The sequence below is a fragment of the Anopheles gambiae genome, chromosome 3 (genome assembly GCF_943734735.2).
Source record: "Anopheles gambiae chromosome 3, idAnoGambNW_F1_1, whole genome shotgun sequence".
Classification (NCBI taxonomy): domain Eukaryota; kingdom Metazoa; phylum Arthropoda; class Insecta; order Diptera; family Culicidae; genus Anopheles; species Anopheles gambiae.
In genome coordinates this window covers 2,643,971-2,657,251 of record NC_064602.1, presented here as the reverse complement: position 1 = coordinate 2,657,251, position 13,281 = coordinate 2,643,971, and the positions used below count along the sequence as shown (strand labels likewise).

The 13,281-nt window shown below is 53.9% G+C and overlaps 1 protein-coding gene across 2 annotated transcripts in view; it reads left to right on the top strand.

Annotated features, from left to right (window-relative positions):
* Positions 1-13,281, top strand: part of LOC1278050 (protein dachsous) — a 94,998-nt gene that overhangs the window by 25,300 nt on the left and 56,417 nt on the right. For both annotated transcript variants that reach the window (XM_061658277.1, XM_061658278.1), the window contains exon 3: positions 6,084-8,231. In XM_061658277.1, the coding sequence (XP_061514261.1) occupies positions 6,402-8,231 (1,830 nt within the window). In that variant the 5' untranslated portion in view covers positions 6,084-6,401. The remainder of the gene's footprint in view (positions 1-6,083; positions 8,232-13,281) is intronic.

Sequence of the window (13,281 nt, the reverse complement as noted above, 5' to 3'; positions counted from 1 at the left end):
CCGAACGATCATCGACCGCAGCCGGACCGGTCACAAGTGCTACGGTTCCTGCTTCAGATTCGATTGTACGAAAGACTTCAACGGTAGTGGTGACGATGAACCCGAAAAAGATGGAACCGCAGCAGCAGTAGCAGCGCATTCGTCCGGAGCCATCCATCCAAGCGCAGATGCAACAATTTTCATTCTTATTACCAATCTCTCATGGGAAATGGGCTTTCGGGACGTAATTGGCAACCGTGACTATTTCATTGTGTGTGCATTAATGCGCTCTGCAAAAAGGACGACCACGGGATGTTATCCGCAGCAACCCAAAAGAAAAAAGTAGAAGTGCACAAGTTTATCGCAGTGGTCTGAATGAGGAGACAGTCTTCATCACTTCCCTTGGTGTGGAAGGGTTTTATGTGTTTTTTTGGCAAATTGCATTCATACACTTGCAATCATGTGCACCCACCTGGCTGGATGGGACGCGGTGTTATTTTCTCTTATTGTCTCTCATTCACTTCGGTTAGTTCAACTCTTTTCGCTCATCATCATCATCAGTGCAATTTTCCGATACCACCACTCTACTGGCAAGAGCCAAAGGGACCTTTTTCATACTGTTAGCACTGACTGTGTGTGTTTCCTGCCTTTTTTCATCTGAAAAAACACTGCTTTTATTGCACGTTTTATTTCGCACCCGTTTTCTTCGGTGTTATAAAGCCGATGAAAATCTTTAATTTACCACCGAAACAGAGAGAGAGAGGGATGGGTACGGGCGGGGCGACCTGGAACCGACCCGGTCACTGATGGGATTTATTTAAACTTCGTGGGGTTGCATCCAATGGTTGCATCCCGCCAGCCATCCGTACACCCCGGGCACGCCGGGGCAGTGATAAATTGGCCAAATGTTTCGAAGTGAGAAAAACCATCCCGGGCCAGAAGTTGATCGCCTGCTTTCACAAATGAAGGGTGTAGTAATTTATTTTTTTTTTTTTTGTGCGCCGAAAGATGCACCTTTCAGTGTTCTGCCAAATGGGGCATTTGATCCGGATGTGCTTGCTGCCGGCTCCGTCTACAATTTCGTCGTGCAAAAGGACGATGTCCCGCCATGATTGCGCTAGCAAGTATCGCTGTGGCTAAAGACTAACCCCTTCAAAGGAAAAGCAATTCGTAACAATTTATCCTACCTTCTCGCGGGACAATGGACAGGACAGGAGGGTGTAAAATTCCTTTTTCCATAAAATCACAATGCTTGAAAGTTTTATTGTTGATCGATTCTCAGGACGATACAGGAATAGGGGGGGATGACATTCTCATTGTACCTTAATTTAAACCTCGACGCCATTGAGTGCGCACATGAGCTCCTTCTGCTCGAGAATGTGTGTTTTCTTATTGTAGAAATCATTGCAAGTGCGAAAAAGATATTCATTTCCCTGCCACATACGAGCATCAGAACGATGAAATCAATCGATCGAGAACGCATTTGCATTACGTCACCAAATCCACTTCTGCCGACCGAGATTCTCCACCTTTGGGGTCACCTTTAGCATCAACGCAGCGGGACGGGGAAACAAAAACAAACTCGCCGCGTCCATGTCATCCATGCACACTTGGTTCATCACTTTAAGAGCTCGATCTTGAGACGATCATCACCGCACTGTTTGTGCAGCGAGCTCCCCGGACCGGCCGTTCTTTCGTTGAAGCGTTGAACCGCGCGTTCCCGTTTTGCCTGCCGCTCTTGGTGTCTTGTGTGTGTGTTTTTTTGCATTGTTTTTCGGTAATCATTTCATCCCCGTGAGCTCGGCCAGTGCCGCGAAGGAAGGAACGAACCGTCATCATAATCGCAAAACGAGGACGACCAAAACGCCACCTTCCGGCATGAAGGTGGTAAGGGTGGCATGGCACGGGAAATAACTGTCAATTTAGCAATTAACGAAGCGCACCAGCAAAATACAAACACTCGCACCGGAGCATCGCCGACCTGAGCGGCGCACAACGTCCCGAGGCCAATTGGAAGCGGGGGCAAGCGAGGGCTTCGTTCGAACGTCATGCACCGCAAGTAAGATAAAGCATGATGCAGAGAGCCAGATCAGATAAACTCCCCGTGTGGGGTGCGGGTGGTGCCGACGAAGTGTGCACGGCAGATGAGTGATGACGGTTTGTCACACCGCCCGAACGATAATGACCGCTAGAGGGCAAAATATCAATCTCAAAATAATAAACATCGCGACTGCGGGCAACGAAATTACCGGTGCCATCCGTAATCAAGTTTTTGGCTTCGGGGGGAGGCTGCTGCCACTGCCTGTCGAGTTGATGGAACGCGTGGATGAGGGGCAGCCAGAGACCGCACAGGTTTGTGGCTTCGAAAATCTCATCAAGCCGTACGGTACGGATGAACCTCGGTAAGGGAAGCAGCAGCAGCAGCAGCAGCAGTAGCCAGTTCCGTTCCATCAATCCATCGACGACAAATAACGGTGGAAAATGGGTCGTGGACGCGACTCGGATGGATTTGATCAAAACGGTCGAAAAGACAGGAAATCGCATCTTGATGACTTAGTAGTTCCTGTGTAGTTCGGAACTGTGTTGTTTTCTTCTTCTGCGTGACCAAAAGCAAGAAACAGGGAAGAGAAATGTTTTTGTTCGAATGGTTCATCCCGGAGCGCATAGAGAGCAGACTGTGAAAGTGCTGCAAGATTACACATACGTGCACTGGCACTGATGATTATGTTATTTCCCTCCCGCCTGCCCCACTTGACACTCGTTTGCTGTATGACAAAGCTGCATGCGAGACGCATAGAATGTGAATGAAAACAACTTGAAGCATCTGAGGAAAGTTTGCACCGTCGAGGAGCACATGATCGTGCGCGTTCGGGTAAGCAAAATAGGGAAACCCCCGTTGATGCTCCAGCTTCTCCCGTCCTTTACACGACCACATACCAACCAGCACACACACACATGGGCAGCGGAAACTGGAAAATAACCGGCCAGCACGGTGCGCACGAGCTCTCTCTCTCTCTCGGGCGCTGGCATGGAATCGCATTAGTATGCGCCGAGTTCTCGGCACGGTCCCCGAGCCTGCCTGCCAACAGAACTTGGCGAAGAGAAATGAGCTCCGGTCATCCATTTCGATTATAATTATGATCGTTATTAGTCATCCGCCTCGCCGTCCGCGGCCGCATCAACAGCAGCAGCAGCCAGCAGCCACCACACAAAGCAGCTTCGAGCGCGCGAGCCTGCTTCTCCAAAGCCAGCCGCCGCTGGTCCGTTCCGTGTCCGTCTTGGGCCGTTTCCATCTTTTCTGCCATCTCCTCGCGCTCGCGCGGTCGAAAGGCGGGGCCCAAATCGGGAGCCAGCAGCGCCGACGGCTGTTCCCGTGCTCGGGGCAGCCATTTTAGCCACCATCTCAGCCCCATTGTGGGCCGCGCTGTGTCGCGCTGTCACGAGAGCCCGCGCACAGATAAGACGAAAATACGGCAAGTTGAAAAATGCGTCCCTCACCCAAGCACACACACACACACACAGGGATACACTCACATACCATATACAGCTTCTGCTGCCGGTGCGTTTTACGATCGCGCGAATCGTCCGATCGGAGGGTGGCATGGGGTGGGGCAAGAACCGCGGGCTGCGGTTTGGGATAGGGAGTCACAACACACAGCCACACAAAAGCGTACGCGGCCCGAGGTAGGTCGGTCGATACCGTTCGAAAAGACTCGGCGGCCCGCTAAGCCGCTCGCGCGTCGCAAGATTTCGAACAAACAGAAACCATAAACACCCCTTAAAATATGAATAAATTTAAATTATACTCCTGCTTAGCATTCCATTCCCCCGCGCGAGCACGAGCGACGCACACACTCGAGCGTGGTCCCTCTCCCCACCCCCAGCTGCGGCTTTCTAACCCGGCTTGGGAAGAAAGGTTGTGGCGTTTGTTGTGGTTTGCCCAAGCCCGAGCTCTCGGTTCGATCGTTCTGCCACCACCATCGTCATCGTCGGTAGCATTTATGGCTTGACAGGCTGCGCGCAAGTCGCCGTTTTGCACATGCGCAGTGCCCCTGCTCAAGTGTGCTTTTGGGGTCCATGTACAGCAATGGCCATCGCAGCAACGTGCAGGGATGATTAACAAGGATCAAAGTGTGGCCAGAGAGGACCACAGAGCGAGCGAGTGAGCGGAAGAAAAGGGGACAACACTCCCACCGTCCGAACGAAGCTGCCACGGTGGCTAATGTGTGCTAATATTGAGGATAGGCTAAGAGGATAGACGATCGTTATGATGATGATAATGATGATGATGATGCTCCTAAGAATTGTCTCGAATGACAATGTCGAGGAGGGAGAAAGAAGTAAAGGTCCGGCTTCTTCGCCTTCAACAAACGAAGCGTACACACAGCGTAAACATAGCCCGGGCCCGGACATTACACGCTGAATATAGAATTACACGTCAAGCGTGCGTGTGTGTGGAGTGCGCCTAGGAGTCGTTTGACAAGCATATGCGCCCCGTGACAAAGAACACACAGATCTGCCGCCTGTCCGTGGCAAGACGCGGCTTGGTTCAAGTGCACCGGCGTGAAGCAACGCTTCAAGTATGTAAATGTTATAGCTACCACAGAGAATGGGCATACTAAATAGAATAGAAATATCTCTTACATTCAATGACACCGGCGGCGGATCGGAACAGGCCCAGCAAGTCTGTCACTCGTCCATTTTTTTTTTGTTAAATATATTTAACAATCGTGTAGAACATAGTGTGCGCCTCGAAAGGTTGGAACTAGTAGCGTCAGTCCGCTAACTAACTGGCGGTACTCATCTCCTACCTTGACTCGTGACTGACTACGTTTCCTGAAACTTTTAAAATGCATGTTTCGTCGCTTCGATACATTTGTTCAGCATACGCAAACGTTTGTTTAGTGGAATAATTCCCCATTTTCTCCACGCCAACGACAAGCGTCTGGAGAAAAGTGGGGGCCACCCTTCCAGGATAGGGTAGTCTATCAGTTTCCGCTGCTGTATTGACGACCCTCGACGACCGACGCTGGGTGAATCCAGAGCGCTAATTGTACGCCCCTGCCGAGTTCGACCAAACACGATGCAAATGAAGCGAAAGTCATCTCACGACGAGGGAAAGAAGTTCCTGCCCAGGCCAAGAACGGAACATTGGGAATGGAGATGGTGGTGATGAAGGGGGTGGTGCTAGTAGTAGTAGGTCTTTGCTCGGGTCGACGCCGTGGAAACGATCTCACGATTAGCGGCCCCCGCAGGGGGAATAGAGTTAGTAATGTGGTGCAAAATGATTTCGAATAGCTGCCCATATCTTTTCGCGTCGCTCGGCGCGCCGTGTGGCGTGGACGGGTGGTGTGTGTCCGAAGCGCGAGCCGAGAACTCCCCACCGTTTCTCGCATTTGGCATTTCGCGAACCCAGAAGATGTACCCATTCTTCTTGCAGCGTTCTGCTTCATCGCTTCCCCGTTATTGCTTTCCCATTTTTATCGTTCCCTATCGTCTGCCCCATTCTGCTCTATCACGAGCAGCTAACAAAACATTGCGGCTGTGTTTTACGGTCCGGGTTCGGGTGATGGTTGAGTGAGCTAACCCCCGCGCTCCTGCCATTTGCGCTGTCCAGTTTGACCCGCTCTCGACCCTCTCGTGCTCCCTCCGCACGGACTGGGTGCGCGCGCCGCGTATCTTGTTATGGGACGTGATCGTGATCGGTCCGCAGAGCAATCGCGCAGCTTTACAATGTTCCCCCGTTTCGCTATAATGAGACGAAATTTATTCATCGCAGCAGTGGCCAGCTTGCGGTGGACCGATGGGAACTAAGCGTGGAGCAAATTTTCTGCTTCAATTTTTTCAACCCTCGTGGGAGGGGGGTGGGGGAGCCTTATTTGATGGGGATAGTATATTAATGTACAACGCACGGTGTGATCTATGAGGAGTCTCCATCCAGCTTGTTGTTGTGCTTTCTTCCTTCCACTATGAGCACTGCTGATTGATTGCAATATTTGTGTCGAACAATTTCATCGCCGACCTTGCGTGACTTGCCCTGTGTCTTGCGTTCGTTTGCCGTACAACTCTTGTCTAATTTTTCATCATTTTTCTTTTTTCCACAGATTCGGACCGGAGTGGCCCACCCGAACAATGGACTGTCGCGGTGGTGGAAGTGCAGTGTAGTGTAGTGACCGTGTGCAGCACGAACTGCGGTGATGATTGTCCCCGTGAAATCTCACACCTCCCAAGACTACCGACAGGTGACGGGTGCAGAAGGAGCTGCACCTGCAGCAGGACTCCGCAGGAACAGTAGGGCTGCGGAGTTGCGGTAACCCGCGGCACCCTTTGGCCGCAAAACGAAACAATCCACAGCAGTGCAGTGTACACACACACACTTAAAACACAAAAAACACAAACACACATTCACATACAGCCCAGCGATGGCAGAGTGCAAAAGTAGGCACGGCTACAGCAGCTGCAGTAATCGGCACAGAAAGATGTCCCTGCTGTGGCTATTACTGATGATATGTGCCTTCAGCGGGGACAGTGGTGGAGGAGGCGGGCCGGGCGGCTTCATACGGCTGGCCGCGGCCGAGCATGTGCGCGAGCTGGAGGTGTCGGAGGGCGTACCGATCGGGCATCAGATCGGGTTCATCGGCGAGTTTGTGCACGACGAGAACGGCGATAGCGGGCCGCCGTACCTGATCGTGCCGGTGCCGGGCAGCGCGGTCGATACCGATCTCGCCATCGACCATACGACGGGCGAAATCCGCACCAAGGTGGCGCTGGATCGGGAAAACCGCTCGTCCTACTCGCTGGTCGCGATACCGCTGAGCGGCGAGAACGTGCGCGTGGTGGTGCGCGTGCTGGACGAGAACGACAATGCGCCCACCTTCCCGACGCCGATCATGAGCATCGAGTTCCCGGAGAACACGCCGCGCGACGTGAAGCGCACGCTCAATCCGGCCCGGGACGCGGACCTGGGCCGCTACAACACGCAGCGGTACAGCATCGTGTCCGGCAACGTGAACAACGCGTTCCGGCTGTCGTCGCACCGGGAGCGGGACGGCGTGCTGTACCTGGACCTGCAGATCAACGGCTTCCTCGATCGGGAAACGACGCCGGCCTACAGCCTGGTGGTGGAGGCGCTGGACGGTGGCAGCCCGCCGCTGCGCGGCCAGATGACGGTCAACATCACCATCCAGGACGTGAACGACAATCAGCCGATCTTCAACCAGAGCCGGTACTTCGCGACGGTGCCGGAGAACGCGACGCTCGGCACGACGGTGCTGCAGGTGTACGCCACCGACCAGGACGCGGGCGAGAACGGCCAGGTGGAGTACGCGATCAACCGGCGGCAGAGCGACAAGGAGCAGATGTTCCGCATCGATCCGGCGACCGGGCTGATCTCGGTGAACAAGCCGCTCGACTTCGAGACGCGCGAGCTGCACGAGCTGGTCGTGGTGGCCAAGGATCGGGGCATGCAGCCGCTCGAGACGACCGCGTTCGTGTCGATACGCGTGACGGACGTGAACGACAACCAGCCCATCATCAACGTCATCTTTCTGAGCGATGACGCCACGCCGAAGATATCGGAGTCGGCGCAGCCGGGCGAGTTCGTCGCCCGCATCTCCGTCAACGATCCCGACTCGCGCACCGAGTACGCGAACGTCAACGTGACGCTGTCCGGCGGCGAGGGCCACTTCGGGCTGACGACGCGCGACAACATCATCTACCTGGTGATCGTGTCGCTGCCGCTCGATCGCGAAATCAAGCCCAACTACACGCTCAGCGTCATCGCGACCGACACCGGCAACCCGCCGCTGCACGCCGCCAAGGACATCTTCCTCACCGTCACCGACATCAACGACAATGCGCCCGAGTTCGAGAAGGACGTGTACCACGCCAACGTGATGGAGGTGGCCGACCCGGGCACTTCCGTCATCCAGGTGACGGCTGTCGATCGCGACGAGGGCAACAATTCGGCCATTGTCTACTCGCTGCTCGACACGCCGGACACGCACTCGCACTGGTTCCAGATCGACAGCCACTCGGGGCTGATCACGACGCGGGCCCACATCGACTGCGAAACCGACCCGGTGCCGCAGCTGATCGTGATGGCCCAGGACAACGGGCGGCCGCCGCTCTCCTCCACCGGCACCGTGCTCGTCACCATCCACGACGTCAACGACAACGAGCCGATCTTCGACCAGAGCTTCTACAACGTGTCCGTGGCCGAAAACGAATCCAAGGGACGCTGTATACTCAAGGTAAGTGAAGCCAGAACCACGCCACAGTCGCCACAGACCATTCCTCACTAGCTGTATGACATGCAAAGCAATTTCAGCGTCGGGAAGTTCTCATTTCGCTTCCCGCGTGTGTAGCTCTCGGTGTGTTTGCTTTGATTGCGCACTCCCAAGCATGCGTACACAAACACACACACACACACACACACACACACACGCCAACAACAGGATGATAATAACTGGCTGGCTGATGGTGCCCGACGGCAGGACCGGAGCTACTGGTTGTTGTATCGAGCCCGTTGCTGCCCATGCTGCCCCCGTAGGCTGTAGGTTTCTGCTCGATTACACGTCTGCTCCGTATTCCCCCCCGGGCCCCAACCGAACGGCGTAGTAACCGTCGTCGTCTTTGCGTCCTTTTCTTCCCCCCTCCATTCCGTCCATCAAAGCCAAAGCCCTGGACGCTGTCGCTTTGCTGCAGGGCAACATTTCGACCTCCGTTTCGTTCGGTGCGTCGATCGACCGATCGATCGATCGATGGTGATGAATTGGTTCTTATCGTGCAAATTTGATGGCTCATTGCGCACAATCGTGCGATAAAATTAACATGATCATCTCAATCTTCTGCGGCAAGCGCCGCGGCGGGGCTAAGAGTGTTGTTGGAATTTAAATTTGCTCCAAAAGGCAGTGCGTTTGGGAGCAAAGTTGTCCATGAAATGCGCTGGTAATCGATTGATTCGGGGAGCTGTGTCAGGGGGTTTTTTCTCTCCAGCCAGTCTTCCAACCAGCCCACTGGGAACATTGAAATTCCGATCTTCTAGCAACCGCTAGATCGCACTTTTTGCCCTCCTCCCGAAGCAGTTTGAAGAGTAACGCTCCCAAGAAAAGACCAAAGTAGGACCCGCGCGGGATCGTTTGGTTGGCTCCCTCTCTCTCGCGCACTCGTATCGCGATCGAAGCCTGAGCTTGCAGACAGTGTGTGATTGAGCTTGCGATGAGGGACGGAGCGACGTAAATGCGGCTAATGCTGCGAACGAGCGAACGAGAGCAGCTGAAAAGCAGGAGAGAAAGCGATCTCCTCGGACCCCGTTTCGATGTGTTTGTGAAGGAAGTGTGTGTGTGTGTGTGTGTGTGAGGGGTTTTCTTTCGGTTTCTTTTTCCTCCCCAAACAACCCCTTTAACATAACCCCTTAGATGGGGCTGCACACGTACACATCTAAGCTACTGATCATGCTCACAACCACCACCATCGCAACCGCAACACTCGAACTCGAGCAGGCTGTTGTGGTCGTAGCGCAAAACGGGGACGGAAAGGCAGGCCCCGGGCGAGAGGGTCTTCTGGCCAGCCAAGCGATCGCGAGGCAAGAGAGAAACTCGTTTCTTTCCATCCCACCAAAAGCGCAGTTATTCGTTCGCGCAGTTCGCTCTCGGAAACATTCCCTTCACACTTGGCTTACACGGTTCGGCACCAGGAAAAATTCTACTCTCGTGGCCACCGGCGAGATTGGCATCGTCCCTTCCTCTCGCCCCTTTCCCCTGCCCTCTTCTCTGTCCGTACTCATCTTTCCTTTCCACTTTGCTCCACACCTCCCCACCACGCTCGATCGCTGCCAAACCCTTTGCCATGCTGTGAGCGGTCGATTACAACCACCATCAAGCGAGGAAAGGATTGACCTCACAGCCACCGCGTCCCAAACCAGCCCTCGAATGGGCTCACTCTCTCTCTCTCTCTCTCTTTCTCTCCTCGGTGGGTGTTTGTGTTGTGTCTACCTGCCCCTGTGCGAGTGTGTGCGTGTGTATTGGTGGTGCTTTTTAATGGTTCGCCATGTGTAGCGCTGACTCTGTCTGTCTATCGTGATCGCGCTCGCGTTGGCATGTGGCATTGCGGCGGCCGGGACGGACGCGCGGCACGCAGGCACGAAGAGGCCATCTATCCCGCGATGTGCTGCGATGTGCCACCTCACATACCGGAGGATTCCGGAACCCTGCTGCCCCCCTCTCTCTCTCTTCCCTCCTTCGATACAGGAAAAATTACCTTTTATAACAAAACCCCAAGCAAACGTGTAGTACGTTATTTCTTTCAGCGGTTTCGCTCTACCCCTTTCCCCCGCAACACCCTCCGAGGTCCGAGCTGTGTTGGCTGCTGTTTGTTTTCCTTTTCTCTCGCAAACAAACTTTGGGCTCGCTCCGTCCCGTTTGCGCGCTCGTGTTCGCGTTTGCTCACACTGGGCTGCGGACCCTTCACACCCTCCTGTACATACCATGCCGCCCCATCCTATTGCTCCCGATACACACACACACACACAGAGAAAGAGCGAAACAGATCGTCCTGCGAGCACCTTGCCCGCCTTCAACGAGATGCGTGTTTTTTGCCTTCATTCTTCTGCGGGCTTTTGAATTGTTGTTCACATTTTTTCGTTTTATTCCCTTGCCACCGCTTCGTTCCGTTTTGTGTTGATACACACACAGACACACACACACACGCTGCAGCAAAAGACCCGACCCGACCGCTCGGAAAGCGAAAAGGGCAACGCAATGCTCCAGCGGGGATGAAACCTTTCTTTGCCGTCGGGGTGCTAGACCCGGCAGTGGCGGCTGAGGCTGCTAAGCGCTGAAGGCTACTACTGATAGCTCGGCACAGTTCAGCTCACTCATTCTCTCTTTCTATTGCTTTTACTACGGGGTGAGACGCTCATAAAAAGGGGGAACGTAAAATAGACAAACGGAACCGCATTTTAGGTTCTTTGGCTTTGTGTCTGTTGTGGATGACATAGTTTTCTTCAAAAAATGTCTAAAACCTTTCGACATTTCTATGGTGTACGAGTTGCAAACGAATCACTTGTTCTTGTTTCGCCTGTCGAAACCGCCCAGCAGTGGACCAAAAGCCCAATTACCACGAGCACAAACGTCAAGCTCGGGAAACACCCAGTGACAGTTAATCTGCCACATGCGAAGAATCCACCGGTGGGAGAGCCTTCAGACGGCGGTGGCGGCGGCGGCGGGATGCGATGTGAAATTTTTGCTCCTGCACATGCCATCACGCGGTCGCATACCCTCGCTGCTTCGGTCACACCTTGCGACCGCCGACCACCATCACCACCACCACCACCGGCCAGTGGCTAACTTGTTCTTGCTCTTCCTACTGCTAGCGAGCGCGCCAAATGTCACCAAAAACTCCGCCGGCGGTTGTTGGGAAGCGCTCGCAACCAGGGGGCGTCCGGCCGAGGGAGTGAAATGACGAAATGACGTTCCGGACGCCCCCCGCGAAGGGAACGGAACGTGGAACCACGGCACACGGGAGAGAGAGAGCCCACGGGATCAGGTAGTCCGTTTCGGCAGATCGGAGGACCGATTTATTTAGTCCTGTGTGTTCTCGTTCTGTGCCCGTGCAGTTTTTGCGTTTGTTTTGTTCTTGCGCTCTTTTGATTCTGATTTCTCGTTTATTTCGTCGCGTCTCGTGGCCCGTCTCGTTGGCGATTGATGCCACTTTTCGTCCTGTCGGGATGGGCTTTTGGTGGGGCGTGGTGCAGTGGCCGGGTGGAGTGGACGTAGCGGATCGTTCGTTTGTTTTCGACAATCCTCGAAAAGGTTGTCCCATAGGATTCGGGCGGGTATCAAGAGCAGAGCAGCACCGCTCGGAAGGACGGGAAGCCGGGAATGCTGAGCGCAGGGTTTTTTTTTTTTGTTTGCTTTTTTGTTATTTGTGTGTGCAATGCAGCAAACGCAGGAACCAAATGAAACCACACAAACAAACAGAGCAAAAAAATATATATGGAAAATACATACGCTTCGGGGCTCCCGATGATTGGCAGTAAAACTGTTCGGGCTAATGATGCTTGACTTTTCCTTTTCGTCAACGCGGCAAACTGGATCGCGGTGACGAAAGATTTCCGGAGCGGAGACGGGGCGAATGCGGGGAGCTGCGGGGGCCCACGTTGGTGATGGAGCCGTACGTGCAGGACACTTTTATATTTCCGGGAGGCTACTGCCATTCGAGAGAAAGGAACAGGCGGCAGTCTGAGCGGCGAGGAGCTGGAGCTCCTGCTATTCGTCGTCCAGTTCGGCCCACCGTTTTTCGCTTTTGTTTGGTTCGCTCAGCGGTGTGGCCGGTTGCGATTATCATACCTTATTCGTTGCCTCGATTTGAAAGGTGAAAATTGGCCACCAATCACCAGCCAAAGCACACACACACGCACACACATACTGATCCGCTGACCACGTCTCGGTGCAGGCGTGAAAACGGAACGCAGCCCAGGAGGACCTCACAGCAATTTAGTCCCTAGAATGTGCGACAAGAAGAGCAGAAGAGCAACAGGAACGTCAGTTGATGCTTTTTTTTTGGTTGTGCGACCTGGAAAGAGGATCAGAGCGAGGTAGAGACGAAAACGCATGGGAACGATCAAGTGAGCGGTGCACTCGTTTCTAATGACAATGCAACTTTGCAATAGACATCGTCGCGCAGTTCCAGCAATGAAGGGAATGAAAAAAAAACACGTAACACCTACACAGCTTACAATTCTATTTGTTGGCCTTGTTAACGAGCCCTCTCGTCGTGGGGGAGGAGGGGAGGGGGGAAACATTCTGCTCCCTGCTCGGCACACTACTTTGTAGCCCACGTGGGGCCGCTCTAATAGCGCGGACGGTTTGTCGCTTGCAAACGAGACGAACGAAAGACATCATCGTTCGAGGTTACGATATGGGCGAATGTGTAGACGCCCCCGGTTCAACGGATCCAGGCCATCGATCACCATCGTCCGCATTCGTGTCGTGTTTGGATGTTCGTGTTCCGTGCCCTCCGTGTGCCCTATTCCGAACTCCGAATCTCCAGCAAACCCAGCAGAACGAACGGCCTGTACCTTGTAGCTGCTGCTGCTGCGTTTGTGGTGCGTTCACTTCACATAGCGGCGGCACATTGCGCGATGTAATTCCCCTCCCCCTTCTCTGCCCTACTGCCCAGACCCGGCGAGGGAGGGAAACTTGCTTCTAAATAGGCCTCCAAGATGCATCCTCGTAGGGCGGCGTTGTACGGCTCAGAACGAAGACATATTCTATGTCTTGTTTTGTACGAGGCACAACT